The following is a 15,187-nucleotide window of genomic DNA, read 5'->3' on the forward strand; positions in this document are numbered from 1 at the left end:
TCAAAGTAAACTTCATATGGATAGCTTAGGTTTAAACTGGAGTTCACCAGGGCCTTTTTGAGCTTCAATTACTGTTGTATTCTTTGAGGAATTCAATTTTTTTACATAAATACATTTCTAGATGAAATTATATTCTAGGATATTATTCATTTGTGAATGAAATTTCCTTATTTGAATTGACTAATATGGTGTGGAGACAAAGCATGAAATTTGAAGATTAAAGGCCTAGGTTTCTAGTCCCAATAATACATTTACCAGTCGTGAGGCCTTGGGAAAGTCACCTAATTTGCCTGAGCCTTGGCGTCTTCATTTTTCAAATAGGGATGGACAGTGTTTTTCAGAGGACTAAAAATGATCATGTACGTGAAAGTATTTTGTAACATATGAGGTTATGGATATTATTAATATTAATGTAAAGAAGAAATTTCTTCTTAGACCATTCATCATTAAATATCTATTGAGTGTACTTATCTAAAGGTGCTACGGATAAGATGGTGAATGGGTTGACAAGAACCCTGTCTCAGGATTTCCATAGTGGCACAGTGGTTAAGAATCCGCCTGCCAATGCAGGGGACACAGGTTCGATCCCTGGTCCGGGAAGATCCCACATGCCACGGAGCAACTAAGCCTGTGCACCACAACTACTGAGCCTGTGCTCTAGAGCCCACGAGTCACAACTACTGAGCCCGCGTGCCACAACTGCTGAAGCCCGCGCGCCTAGAGGCCATGCTCCACAACAAGAGAAGCCACCCAATGAGAAGCCCGCACACCACAACGAAGAGTATCCCCCGCTCGCTGCAACTAGAGAAAGCCCATGTGCAACAACGAAGACCCAACGCAGCCAAAAATTAATTAATTAATTAATAATAAAAAAAAGAGAAGAACCCTGTCTCATGAAGTTAATACTGTGCTTCTGCACTGTCCAATATGATAGCTTCTAGCCACATATGGCTGTTTAAATTACTTAAATAAAACTTAAAATTTAGTTCCTCATTCACACTAACTATATTTCAAGTGCACAATAGGTACATTTGGCTAGCAGCCACCAGGTTGGACAGTACAGATATGGAACATTCCCATCATTACCAAAAGTTCTGTTGTAAATCTCTGCATGGGAGAGACTTGTAATAAGTGATTTGAAGGAATAGTCAAATCAGAGAAAGCAATGTTTGGCCTAAGAACTTAGGGATAAGTAGGACTTTTCTAGATAATGTGGAGGTGGGGGAAGCACTTCAGAAGGAATGAATGAATAGCATTTGCAAAGACACTGAAGCAGGAAGAGCGGAATTTAGATCCAGAAAGACCTCGTGCATACAGAGCCTGTGTGGCAAGACTAGCCCTACATGGGAGGAATCAGTCTTCCTTGATTGTAATAGGAGAAATAAGGGAGAGTATGGGTGAAGTGCTGATATCCTTGTAGATTTTGTGGCAGAAAGATTTTCTTGTTCCAGTAGCTTCCATTTTCTCTATAAAATGTAAGATCTTCTTATGTGAAAGCAAGGGGGAAAAAGGAACGGGTGGAGTTGTGAGGAGATTGAGCAATATATGAAGCAAGTCTTTGTAGGAGAGTGAGCAGACTAGACAAACTTATATTAGTAAGGTTCTGAATCTATAGTCATACCAATCTTTTGCATGGTGTGACTGTTTCTCAGTATCAAAAATGGAAAAGGCGGGCAGATGTTCACTAATCCAGCTAAATAAGTTAATGTATGCAAGGCACTGAGAGGGATGCCTGGCCCACTAAACAAACATTAGTGATTGTTACCATGGCTGGGGGTTAGCTGTAGGAGTAACAGAACAACAGAAAGGGAATGTTGCACACGTTTACAAGAAAGTGATTATAATGATGGCCTATGGAATCAATCATAGATAAAAATGGAAGTAAGGCAACAGAGAGATGATGCATAGGGGGAAAGTGGACAGATCTGGGAAAGCATCTGGTGAGTATCTGCTGGTAGGATACTCAAGCAAGTAAGTTGAAAGGAGAGGAGGACTGATCAAAGAGTGAGGTATATGAAACAGAAGAAGTAAGGGCTTCAAAGGAATATTACATACATTCCCCTTACTAAAGAATCTTACGATCTAGGAAATATGTGTTATTCTTGGTGAAAAGGAAATAATTGCTCTATTGTCTAAATGACATCAGCAGTGGCAGGAAATCCCCAAATTGCCTGTAAATTGGAAAATGGGGAGTTTGACATTCTGAGAGTTTACAGTGCTTATAACATGGTATCCAAGGCTACCTTGAAGATTTAAATCAAAATATGAAAATCTGCTCAGGCTCTTATACTCATTTTCTCTGCCATCATACTCTCACCTTTCCCCATCTCCAATTCTGTTCTAGTTTAAGGGTCACGCGGAAACTGATGGCAGCAATTGCTCCAGCTAATCCTGTGGATGGACGGTACTGTCCTCTAGATCTATTTTGTGTCACAAGGACTAGATTGGTGTTTGTGAACATAAGATAATACCAGCCTTAGGAGTGGTTTGTTTTTCTTCCCCTTAGGTGCTCTATGAAGCAGTTTCTAATACAATAATGAAAGTAACTTTTGTTTAAAAATATTTAGGAACATGAAATATTATAGTCTAATACATTCATGTCATTCTTCTCTTTCATTTTGTATCCAAGGCTTCAGCGATTAGCCAAAGATCTTCTAAAACAACTACAAGTACAAGACAGTGGCTCATGGGCAAACAATAAGGTTTCTGCTTTAGATCGTACCCTTGGTGAGGTCGCTAGAATATTGGAAAAAGAGGTATGTAACTAATCTCTGGCCTCTGACCTTAATCTTTATGTTTCTTTCTTATTATGATGGGCCCTGGGGCTATAAGGCAGACTCTCAGTATATGTGTTTCTTTGGTGTTTCCAAAAGCTGGTCAACCATTGGTGGATATTTTTTCTTTTTGTTCTTAAGGATATCGAAGTTGTTTTTAGTTGTTTTAGTTGAAGTCCTCTATGGCAAAAATATATTCTTTAGGTCATGGTTTTCTCAGTCATATTTCCTCCCACACAAACAACATGAAATTATTTTAAATGAAATCAGAGTAATAAAGATACATAGTTTTATGGCAGAAAATATAAAACTTTGAATTATAAAGCTCATAAATCACAGATTTTCACAAAACACCAACTTCCTTCCTGTTTCCAATGGAAGATTTGGTAGTTTTCTTTAATGACTTAGAGTTATTAAATGTTTCAGTGACAGTTTTAAAAGTCCTTAATGATTTTCAAAGTATTTATTATTCACTATAGAAAAATTTAAATGTACAAAGAAGAAACAAAACTCCCTGTAATACCCACTATTGACATTTTATTGTATTTTTTCTAATCCTTTTACTGTACATTTTTTACATTATTTTATCTAACTTTATCATAAATATTTTCTCATATATTTTAAAATTCTTTTTAACTGAATGAACATATCACAATTTACACAATTTATATCACTTAGGTGGCTTCTAATTTTTCTATTTAAGGTAATGACTATCTTTGTTTATTAGCTGCATTTTTTTGTTTTCTGGGTTTAAAATGTATTATATAATATTTTATATATACAAAAGAATGTAGTGATAAAAATTACATAAATAAATGAACAATGCAATCTCATGACCAGCCTAAGAACTAGATTGATCCCAGTACGTTTATGGTTCCCACTGTGTTCCTTCCTTACCCTATCCCCCTGCCTCTGCTCCCTCTGAGGGAAATACTGTACAGAATTAAAGGGGTATCCTTTCTTTGTTTTTTAAAAATAGTGTTATTGCCTTATCACATAAATTTATATTTATATAATATATGATTTTCGTTTTGCTTGTGTTTAACCTTTATAAAATACCACACTGCAGACTTAACGTGATTTTTTTCAATCAAAATTATGGGTCTAAGTTTTATTTAAGCTTGTAAATTTAGCTGTTTTTCATTTATTTTCTCTGTTGTATAGTGAGTACTACATTGTGTTAGTAGTACATTTTTTTATATTGTTCTCCTGACAGTAGATGTTCATTTTCGGGATTGGATATGTGTGTGTGTGTGTGTGTGTGTGTGTGTGTGTGTGTGTGTGTGGTGGGGGAGAGGTAGAGAGAGAAGGGGCAATTCTGCTCAAGCAATTCTTGTATCAGAGCAAGTGAACAAGAATTTCTCTAAAGCAGGGAGCCTCAGACTTTAGTCTGCGTCAGAATCACCTAGAGGACTTGTTAAAACACCTTGGATTTCTGATTCAGTAGGTCTGGAGTGGGTCCCAAGAATTTGTATTTCTAATATGTTCCCAAGTGACACTGCTGCTGCTGGCCCAGGGACTGTACTTTGAGAATCAGTGCTCTACTCTAGGGAATATGCCTCATGGGTGGAATTACCGGATTTTCAGTCATATGAATGACCAACTCTACAAGACAGTGCTCAGCTGCATTTTGGCATCAGAAAATACAATCCTCTGTAGGAACTGAGAGCAGCATATTCACTGTGACATCATGGCAGAGCCACATAGAGTCAGTTCCTTTGTATAACATGTCCTCTTCAGAGTATGAGAGAGTTCAGAAAATGTTAGTTGTCCAACATGTACTAGATGGAGTGTTTGGAGGTTTTATATACCTTGGAAAAATCTCTAATTATTTTAAAATTAGCAGATACTGATTTTTTTTTTATAAAGGGTACTTATACTTTGAATTAAAAGGCATTTGCTTGAAGATACCACCGTGTATACCGTATCTCATGAATACTGTTTTAGATAGAAGTAATCACAAAATTTTTGAGGGAAAAGTAAAATGATCTGTATAAGAAAGATATTCAGTATGAAAATCTAAGTAAAGTTATTTCATTCACAAAGGGGCAATTTACTGGAATACCACTGGTCCCTTATAATTTGAGGGAGAAAAATGTCTGGCTCCCAGTCTAAATGATCTGTGTCAGGAACCTTGCTGCAAAGCTGTCCTCAGAGTATACACTGCAGGACCACCTAAGAGTCTAAACTTACCTACAATAAGATCCTTTTGCAACTTTTATAACTAAAATCCTTTTTACCTAGCCAAGACAGACTAACTTTATGTGAAATTCTGTTCATAGAGTTATACTGACATTTCAGTGTAATTCAGCTGATGGTATTTATGATTTCAGTCTAGGAATTATAAATAACCATTCCTTTTTGTTTGGAAAACTGCCTGGAGTAACAAAATCATTAACACCAAAGCCAAGTACCCAGTGAAGGATCTGAAGACAGCCTAGAAGTGACAGGGGGGGAACTGGTGGAACTTGGGCAAGCACTCACTGAGGAATGGTGAGAGATTAATCTTGAGGTCTTTGTCCTCTAATTTAGACCTCAACACACTGATGCTTTCTGTTACTGCTTTGACACAGTTTCCTTAGATAATTTTTCTGAAGTTCTGAGAACTGTTTTTAGGGCTAACAGGTTAAATGTGTGATACACAAAAATGCTCTTGTCACAAAAGAGATTTGGAAACTGAGGAGACCTGGGTTTTGGAATACTTACTGTGTGTCTCACGTCCCTTCTGGCTTTTTGGGTTCTCTGATTCTGTTCAGAAATAAAATGTTTGTAAGCTTTGTTGCATGTATTATGCTTTTTAACAAACTGCAACTACTTCTCTAAGAAATATGGTGATCTAGGGGACTTGCACCAACTCTGCCATCAAAAACATCTAAAAATTCTGGAAAAAATTTAAAAGTAATTTTCTTAAAAACATCAAAGAGCTAAGGAGAAATAAAGATTTATCAGGCCAAAGAAAAAGCAAGAGTTTAGACAGTTGTGCTTATAACTGAATGCCCCAAGAGTATTTGCCAGGCTGGCAAATGTGAATTACGATTTTGCAGTCCTCATGGGGTAGGAAGACAAAAGTAAAAGCCTAAGGGCTACCTAAGGTATGAAGTCTAATAGGAGATTTTCCCTTCACAAAAACCACCATAGCCTGCTCCCCGACATAATGGTGAACCCTCTCACCTGACCTCAGAGACTGCAAAGAAAGTGTCTCGGTATAGTGCAGAAGTTATAACCATAATCCAGCCCTGGAGTAGATTTGCAGTCCAAGTTCACATCACCTGTATTATATCAAATGGTGAATTGAGTTTAAAATAGTCCCAGATTGGTTAGTAGCATCCCCTAGAAACCTGGCAGAAGGAAATGTGAGTCCTAATTGGAAGAAGACACCTTTATCCTAGGCCTCAGGTAATTTCTGTCAAGTAATTTTATAAGAACGAGTAGCCACAGTCAAAAAACAAGCACAGGGCTTCCCTGGTGGCGCAGTGGTTAAGAATCCACCTGCCAATGCAGGGGACACGGGTTCGAGCCCTGGTCCAGGAAGATCCCACATGCCGCGGAGCAACTGAGCCCGTGCGCCACTACTACTGAGCCTGCGCTCTAGAGCCTGCAAGCCACAACTACTGAAGCCTGCACGCCTAGAGCCCGTGCTCCGCAACAAGAGAAGCCACCACAATGAGAAGCCTGCGCACTGCAACGAAGAGTAGCCCCCGCTCACTGCAACTAGAGAAAACCCGCGCGCAGCAACAAAGTCACAATGCAGCCAAAAGTAAATAAATAAATGATAAAATTAAAAAAAAAAAAAAAGCACAAAAGTGGGTAAGTCATTATGAGTAAGAGCAAGCAGAAACTAGAACTGCAAGGCTTTGTAAATACCAGTCACAGATCATAAAACTGTTTTTTTACGTGTTAAGGAAACAAAAGACAAGCTTGAAAATATTTAGTTATAGACCTAACAGCAATGACAGAGGAGGTAACTCAGAATAGTCCCGTCACTGATGACAATGAATAAAGCTAGACAAAATACAAACTGGAACTGAATTGCTAATAAAGTAGTGAAGAATTACTGGCCCAAGATCTGGGAACATGGCAGGCATTTTGGGGCTGGGTACAATTGGTGATCCAAAAGAGGTAGATGAGAAGCTGAGTAGTACTTTTGATATTATTGCAGAACTGATGGGGAAAAATTGTTGGAGTCTAGGACTGTAAGTGGTAGGACAGTGACCAAAAACCCATGTTTTGGGTTGGGACCTTAAAGGACTGAACTGTAAACAGGAAGTATGCCAGTCATTGCACAGACAGCAGCTAAACGGCAAATCATCTGGGTAGCTGGGAAAATCCCATCATTGGAAAAAGCAGTAAAGTTATCTTGAATTGCTAATACCCCCAAGTACCTAACAAAAGCAAATGGACAGTCTACTCTGGAGGAAGATAATAATCAACCTAAGTTTCAAATTACTTCAACAAAATAATTTTCAAATATACTGTCTGACAGACAAAGAAAATTAGGCGTATAAAAGGCAAGACAACATGGATAAAAATCAATAGAAACAGGCCAATAGGGGCTCTAGAACTATGCTTATTATGTTCAATGATATAAGTATTAATTATTTTTTAAAAGGTACAGCACATTTGAAAGAAAATAGAAGTTTTGGAACTGAATATTTTAGTAATTAAAATCAAGAAAACTGTAGGTGAGATAACAGCAGAATAAACCAGCTGGACAGGGAATTAGTATACTGTAAGATAGGTCATAAGAAAGAATCAAGACTGAAACATGGAGAGAAGATGACATGGAAAACACAGAGAAGAGTCTAAGAGGCATATAATATATAGTGAAAATGCCTAATGTATGTAGTTATTCAGAAGGAGAGTAGAGGAGTAGAAACATTATTTGAAGTCATCATCCTTTAGAACTTTCTAAAACTTCTAAATCAACCCACAGATTCATGAAGCCAAATGAAGCTCAAGCCAGGTAAAGAAAAAGAAATACACACCTACAGACATCATAGTGAAATTGGAGAAAATCATATTACAAGCCGATCTCATTCATGAACTTGGATTCAGATTTCCTAAACAAAATTTTGGCAAACTGAATCATGCAAGGTATTAAAAGAATAATATATAACAACAAAGTTGGATTTATTCAAGATATTCAAGTTCGGTTTAATGTTGGAAAATCAATCATAGCTTATATTAATAGAAGAAAAAAGAAAAAAAAAATGATCATCTCAAAAGATGCAGTAAAACATTTGGTAAATTCAGCAGCCAAACAATTCATGATGGTAAACCAGGAACAGAATGGAATTTCCTTAATCTGACGAATTGTATCTACAAAAAAACAAAAAACAAAAAAAACATAGCTAAGATCATAAGCTAATAAATAAGTTTAACAAGGCCACTAGATACAAGGAGAGTATATAAAAATCAGTTGTATTTATGATATCATCAAAATATTAAGTATATAGGAATAAATCTATCATGTTAATGGATTAGATTATTCATATCTCTTACTTAAAGCTGCAGTAATTAAGAAAGTGTGCTGCTGGAGCAAAGATGGAGAAAAAGAAAAATGGAACATAATTAAAAACATAAATAGTCCTATTCAAATGTGTATGCTTGTTTATGTATATATGGAAAAAGGAGGCACTGTAAAGCATTAGGGGGAAGTATGGTCTATTTTGTGAATGATGCTATAATGATTAAATATCCTTATTTTTAAAAAATGAAACTTGACCTTACCTCACATCATAAACAAAAAATTAATTCCAGATTGACCTAAATGTAAAAAGAAAAAAAAGCCTGTCAGAGATAAGAGAAGAATATCTTCTTGACTTTGGGGTTTTGCCTGGACAAGAAAAGTACAAAAAAAGACATTAACCATAAAGGGAAGTATTGATAAATTTGCATTAAAGTAGGAACTTTCATTCATCAAAAGACACCAGAAAAAAGAGTAAAAAGACAAGAGAACAGAATGGGAGAAGATCTTTATATGTACAACCCATGAAGAAGGGTATCCAGAGTATATAAGGAATTCCTACAAATTAATGAGGAAAAAAAAAAAACCCCACCAACAACCCAGTAGGAAAATGATCAAGAGAATAGGCATTCCAAAAGGAGGAGCTTACTCCCAACGCAGGGGACACAGGTTTGATCCCTGGTCGGGGAGCTAAGATCCCACATGCCGCACGGCGCGGCAGAAAAAAAACAAAACCAAACCAAAAGGAGAAACTTAAATAGCCAATAAGTAGACGCAAAGATAGTCAATCTCTTTAGTAATCAGGAAAATCCAAATAAAAAACTCAGTGTGATACTGTGATCCACCTATCACAATGGCAAAAATTAAACACTGAAAATACCAAGTATCAGCAAAGATCTAGAGCAATGGGAATGCTCAAACACTGTTTGTGATAATATAAGTTGGTACTACAAGTTTATTTTTTTTAATTAATTTTTATTGGAGTATAGTTGATTTACAATGTTGTGTTAGTTTCTGCTGTACAGGAAAGTGAATCAGTTATACATATGCATATATCCACTCTTTTTTAGATTCTTTTCCCATATAAGTTATTACATAGTATTGAGTAGAGTTTCCCTGTGCTATACAGTAGGTTCTTATTAGTTATCTATTTTATCAATATATATAGTAGTGTGTATATGTCAATTCCAATCTCCCAATTTATCCACCCATCCACTTTCCCCCTTGGTAACCATAAGTTTGTTTTCTATATCTGTGACTCTGTTTCTGTTTTGTAGATAAGTTCATTTGTACCATTTTTTTAGACTCCACATGTAAGTGATATCATATGATATTTGTCTCTGTCTGACTTACTTCACTCAGTATGACAATCTCTAGATCCATCCATGTTGCTGAAAATGGCATTATTTTGTTCTTTTTTATGGCTGAGTAATATTCCATCATATATATGTACCACATCTTCTTTATCCATTCATCCGTTGATGGACATTTAAGTTGCTTCCATGTCCTGGCTATTGTAAATAGTGCTGCAGTGAACCTTGGGGTGTATGTATCTTTTTGAATTATGGTTTTCTCTGATGTATGCCCAGGATCAATTGAAGTTGAAGGCATGCATATCATATTTTACTTCTAGGTTTATACCCTAGAGAAATTAATGCATAAATGCGCCAGGAGACACGTACACAAATGTTCAATGGCAGCATTGTTTATAATTACCAAATATGGAAGATAACCCAAGTATCCATCAACAGCTGAATATATAAATTATGGTATGTTCATGTAATGGAATATTGTTCAACAGTAAAAATGAATGGGGAGACGCAAGAGGGAGGAGATATGGGGATATATGCATATGTATAGCTGATTCACTTTGTTATAAAGCAGAAACTAACACAACATTATAAAGCAATTATACTCCAATAAAGATGTTAAAAAAAATGAATGAACTACAGTTATGGGTAACAACATGGGTGTATCTCACAATGTGTAGTCACAAGTCACCAAAATATATTTATATACTGTTGCATTTCCAGTTACATAAACTTTAAGAATAGACAAATGTAACATTATTCTTTTAGACTGTATACATAGGTGGTAGAACTATAAAGAAGGTATGACAAATATTTCTCGTCAAAATCAGGATAATGATTATCCAAAGAGGAGGGTGAATGGTATGATCAGGAAGATTTACCTAAGTGGCTTCTTGAGTGCTTCTAGTCTTCTTTTTTCTTGACCAGATGGTGATGTTATGTTCAAATTATAATTATTCTTTAAAATTGTACTAAATGTTTTCTTTTTTTTCCTGTCTTTATGTATGTTTATGTTTCACAATATAATTACATTAAAGTTCAAGTTAAAATAAATTGCTCCAAAGACACTTCTGTTGCAGAAATGTTTAATTATTTCAAATAAGAGTTTCTAAAACATTCTCATATATGCAAAGGCACTTTCATCATACTTGCCATTGTATTAAATTTGTTCTAAGTGAATGTGATTTGTATTTGTATTGACTTTCTCATTACTCTGCCATAATGAACACTACATTTAAGTTTGGATAGTAACAGCATCCCACAAGCTTTCTGTGGTTTATCAGTAACATGAGACATTTGTATGCTGTTACTATAAGTAAACACTTTAAGCAAATGGATTGGACATGGATTTTGTCCAGTTGCCTTTCCTGACTTTTTTAGAATCCTGCCAGATTTAAATACGGATTCAGCTGTGAATCTCTTGAACCTGAATAAGTAAACTACGTAGCTGACAGCATTCATAATTTAACTGAATTGAGATGTCAAATCACAATTGACTTTGTGATACCTATAGCAAACCCCGTCTTACTTTGGTGTTTTCGAAATTTATCTTGCAAAATTCCACCAACAAAAAACTGTGGAAGGTAGAAAGGTAGAAACTCTTCCTCACCCCACTCCCTTTTTTTCTGCTTTTTGTGGCTATTTAACACATGCCTAGAGAAGATAAACCACTAATCCCTAAGAGCTTTTTCAACCTAATTGTGTCCAGGTCCTGCTAGACACTGTCTATCCTCCAAACCTCATGGTTGCATTAGGTTTTACTTCTCTTATTTTCAGCTGGAATTCTTCAGTTGAGAAGAACTGGAAAACATTCAATTGTAGGATCATCTTATTTTGATCCCCTCACTTACTGTGTTCTCAATTTATGTAGTTGTTTCCTCATAGCAGCTGACGAGTAACTGTATATAGCTTGTATGACACCTATATTTTGTCAGAAGGTGACAAGTGTATCGTATGGCCCAAAGTAAAATGAAAATGTTTCTGATACCTTCTTCAACTAGCTTGAGTTAGACAATATAAGGAAAATGGAATTAATTGTTATTTTAAGAATCATACAGAAATTTAATATGTATATGGTTTGTATTTTTTAAAAAGAAACAGTGAAGGAAAAGAAAGGAGGAAGTGTTTGTGTATTTTGTTTTAGATGTGGTTATATAGGTGTGTCCAACTGCCAAAAGTCATCAAACCAAATACTTAAATCTGTGCATTTTACGTTAACTATGTCTCAGTAAAAAAAAAAAAAAAAAAATTAGATAATCATGATTCCAAAATAGTTTATATTATTTTTCAGATGTTGAGGCTTGCCTTTATAAAAACACACTATTTTAGTCATCTCGTGTGAAATCATTTATTGTGGCTTCTTTTTGAAGAGTGCTCTTTTAAAAGCAAATAAATTTGTTATAAAAACTCAGTGATGAATATTTGTACTGTTAGCTTATAGTAACGTTTTTTTACACAACTTGTGATATTTTCTGATTATGCACATTAACTCTTTGTAAACTCTTTTAAAATTCTTTTTAGAAAACCTCATCTTAAAAAAAAAAAACCTCTTCTCTTATGTAATACAACACACAGAAATTTATGTAAAACACACTTGCACAGAATGAATAATTATAAAAGCAAAAAAACCCGGTGACTACTTGTTGAGAAATAGAACATTGCCAGCATCTCGAACCCTGCAACCCACCTACATTTATTTTGCCAATCATACATTTCTCTTAATATTTGGATAAATTATTACTTTGACTTTTTGGAAACCACTTTTTAAAAATTTTCTTTATGGTTTTATTCCCTAAGGATCCATTCCTAAATAATATACGTTAGTTTAAACATGTCTAGTTTTGAACTTTATATAAATGGAATGCTACTCTCTGTAATTTTGTGTCTTGGCTTCTATCAAGTTTATGTATTTAAGAATTTGTGTTGTGTAGAGGGTTTTTTCCATTGCTGTATGTACTGTGTCATTATATAAATTTGCCACAGTAGCACTTATCCATTTCACCTTTGATGGAAATTTGGGTTTTTATGAAAAATGTGCTTCTAAACGTGTATTCTTGTACTCATGTGCAAGAATTTCCCTACGGAGTGGAATTCCTGGGTTATAGGGTATGTGTACCTTTAACTTTTCTTGATAATGCTGTATTGTTTTCCAAAGAAGTTGTACCAAGCCACCCTACTGACAGCAGAGTATAAAAGTCCTGTTTCTTTCTCCTTTTCTAACACTTGATGTTATCAGACTTTTTAATTTTTGCCGATCTTGTGGGTATGTAGTAGTATGCTTGCTGTAGTTTAATGTGCATCTCTATTGGCAGATAGGTTTGGGCACCTATTCATATTGCTTGGCCATTTGAATTCTTCTCTTGTGACATGCCTGTTCAAATCTTTTGCTCATTTTTCTGCTGATTTGTAGGAATTCTTTCTATGTTCTGGATACCAGTTCTAGGTTGTTGAAGTGTATTAAAGATATCCATTTCTATTACTCAGCTGTCTTTTTACTCTCTTTTGGTTCTTTTGATGAACAGTTCTTTTTTTTTAAACTGACGTATAGTTTGTATACAATATTATATGTTACAAGTGTACAATATAGTGATTCACAATTTTTAAAGGTTATACTCAATGTATAGTTATTATAAAATATTGGCTATATTCCCTGTGTTGTACAATATATACTTGTAGCTTATTTTATACATAATAGCATGTACCTCTTAATCTACTACCACAATATTGCCCCTCTCCCTGTCCTTCTCCCTGCGGTAGCCACTGGTTTGTTCTATATATCTGTGAGTCTGTTTCTTTTTTGTTTTGTTCACTAGCTTGTTGTATTTTCTAGATTCCACAAATAAGTGATATCATATAGTATTTCTTAATTTTAGTGTGCAAAGAGTTATCAGTATTCTATGGTTAATAGTTTTTGCTCATCTTTAAAAACTATTGTCCCATTCCTGAGTCAAGAAGTCTTTTTCTATATTTTATTCTTGAAGTTTTATAGTTTTGCCTTTACTTTTAGTTTATTTTCTGCCTGGAATTAATTTTTCTGCTTATTGTAAGGTTTAATTTCATTTTTTTTCCATCTGGGTGCTTAATGTTTTGAGCACCATTTATTGAAAAGACTAGTTTCCCCTACTGTTCTTTGGTGCCTCGTCTGTTGTAAATCAAAGTTTTGTAGATATGTGAGTTTCTTCTAGCGTCTCTGTTTTAATTTATTCTCTCCCCAGTTTCTCTGATACACTCTTAAAACTATCCATGAGATTCTTAATTTTAACCACAGTATTTAATTTTCCATGTCTAGAAAGCCTGTTTGCTCTTTTTCACATCTGCTATGCCCTTTTTTTATAACTGCATGTTCTTTGCAGATATTTTCAAGCTTATTTTTTATTTATACACAGAAAATATCATTTGACAATCGATGTCTAATAACCTTAATATCTCACATCTTTCAGTGTGTGTTTTTACACGTTCTTTCTTGTGATGTCTTGTTTCCTTTTTAACCTGTTAATTTTTCATTACATGCTGATAATTGTAATTGTTGAGAACTTTTGCATCTATACTTCTAGGGGGTACTAGTCTAGAATTTCTTCTGATATCTTTGTCTAGCTGTATTATCAGGATGATACGAGCCTCATAGAATGAGATAAGAAGTGTTCTCTCTACTTCTGTGTTTTGGAATAATTTGAGAAGGATTGGTATTAATTCTTCTTTAAATGTTTGGTAGAATTGACCAGTGAAACCATCTGGTTCTGGGCTTTTCTTTGTTGAGAGGTTTTTGATTACTGATTCAGTCTCTTTACTTGTTAACAAATATATTCCAGTTTTCTATTCCTTCTTAACTCAGTTTTAGTAGTTTGCATGTTTCTAGGAATTTGTCCATTTCATCTAGGTTATCTAACTTGCTGGCATATAATTGATCGCAGTATGCTGTCATAATCCTTTTTATTTCTGTAAGGCCAATAGTAACATCCCCACTTTCATTTCTGATTTTAGTCATTTGAATCTTTTCTTTTTTCTTTAGTCTAGCTAAAGGTTTGTCAATGTTTTTGATCTTTTCAAAGAACCAACTTTGATTTCATTGATTTTTCTCTTTTGCTTTTCTGTTCTCTATTTTGTTTATCACCACTCTAATCTTTATTTCCTTTAGTTTTGGGTTAGCTTTGAGTTTAGTTTGCTCTTCTTCTAGTTCCTTAAAATGTAAAGTTAAGTTATTGATTTGAGATCTTTGTTCTTTTTAAAGCAGATATTTACATCTATAAATTTTCCTCTGAGCACTGCTTTCAGTGAATCCCGTAAGTTTTGTTATATTGTGTTTTCATTTTCACCTATTTCAAAGTATTTTCTAATTTCCTTTGTGATTTCTTCTTTGACCCATTGGTTGTGCAAGAATGTATTGTTTAATTTCCACATATTTGTGAGTTTTCCAGACTTTCTTCTGATACTGATTTCTAATTTCATTCTTTTGTGGTTAGAGAAGATACTTTGTATAATTTCAGTCTTTTAAAATTTATTCACATGTGTTTTGTGGTCATTGTATTTGAACAATTTTTAAGAATAATTGAAAACCTAATATGATGGTGCCTTCCTCTGGAAATATTTTTATTTATTTTTGGTAGGTGCTAAGAGTACTAATGTCTCTGGAACCATGT

The 15,187-nt window shown here is 34.7% G+C and overlaps 1 protein-coding gene across 8 annotated transcripts in view; it reads left to right on the forward strand.

Annotated features, from left to right (window-relative positions):
* Positions 1 to 15,187, forward strand: part of SCAPER (S-phase cyclin A associated protein in the ER) — a 487,034-nt gene that overhangs the window by 257,310 nt on the left and 214,537 nt on the right. For all 8 annotated transcript variants that reach the window (XM_082386958.1, XM_082386962.1, XM_082386961.1 and 5 more), the window contains one exon: positions 2,630 to 2,756. In XM_082386958.1, coding sequence (XP_082243084.1) covers positions 2,630 to 2,756 — 127 coding nt within the window. The remainder of the gene's footprint in view (positions 1 to 2,629; positions 2,757 to 15,187) is intronic.

Source organism: Balaenoptera borealis (genome assembly GCF_965194805.1).
Source record: "Balaenoptera borealis genome assembly, chromosome: 3".
In the NCBI taxonomy this organism is placed as follows: domain Eukaryota; kingdom Metazoa; phylum Chordata; class Mammalia; order Artiodactyla; family Balaenopteridae; genus Balaenoptera; species Balaenoptera borealis.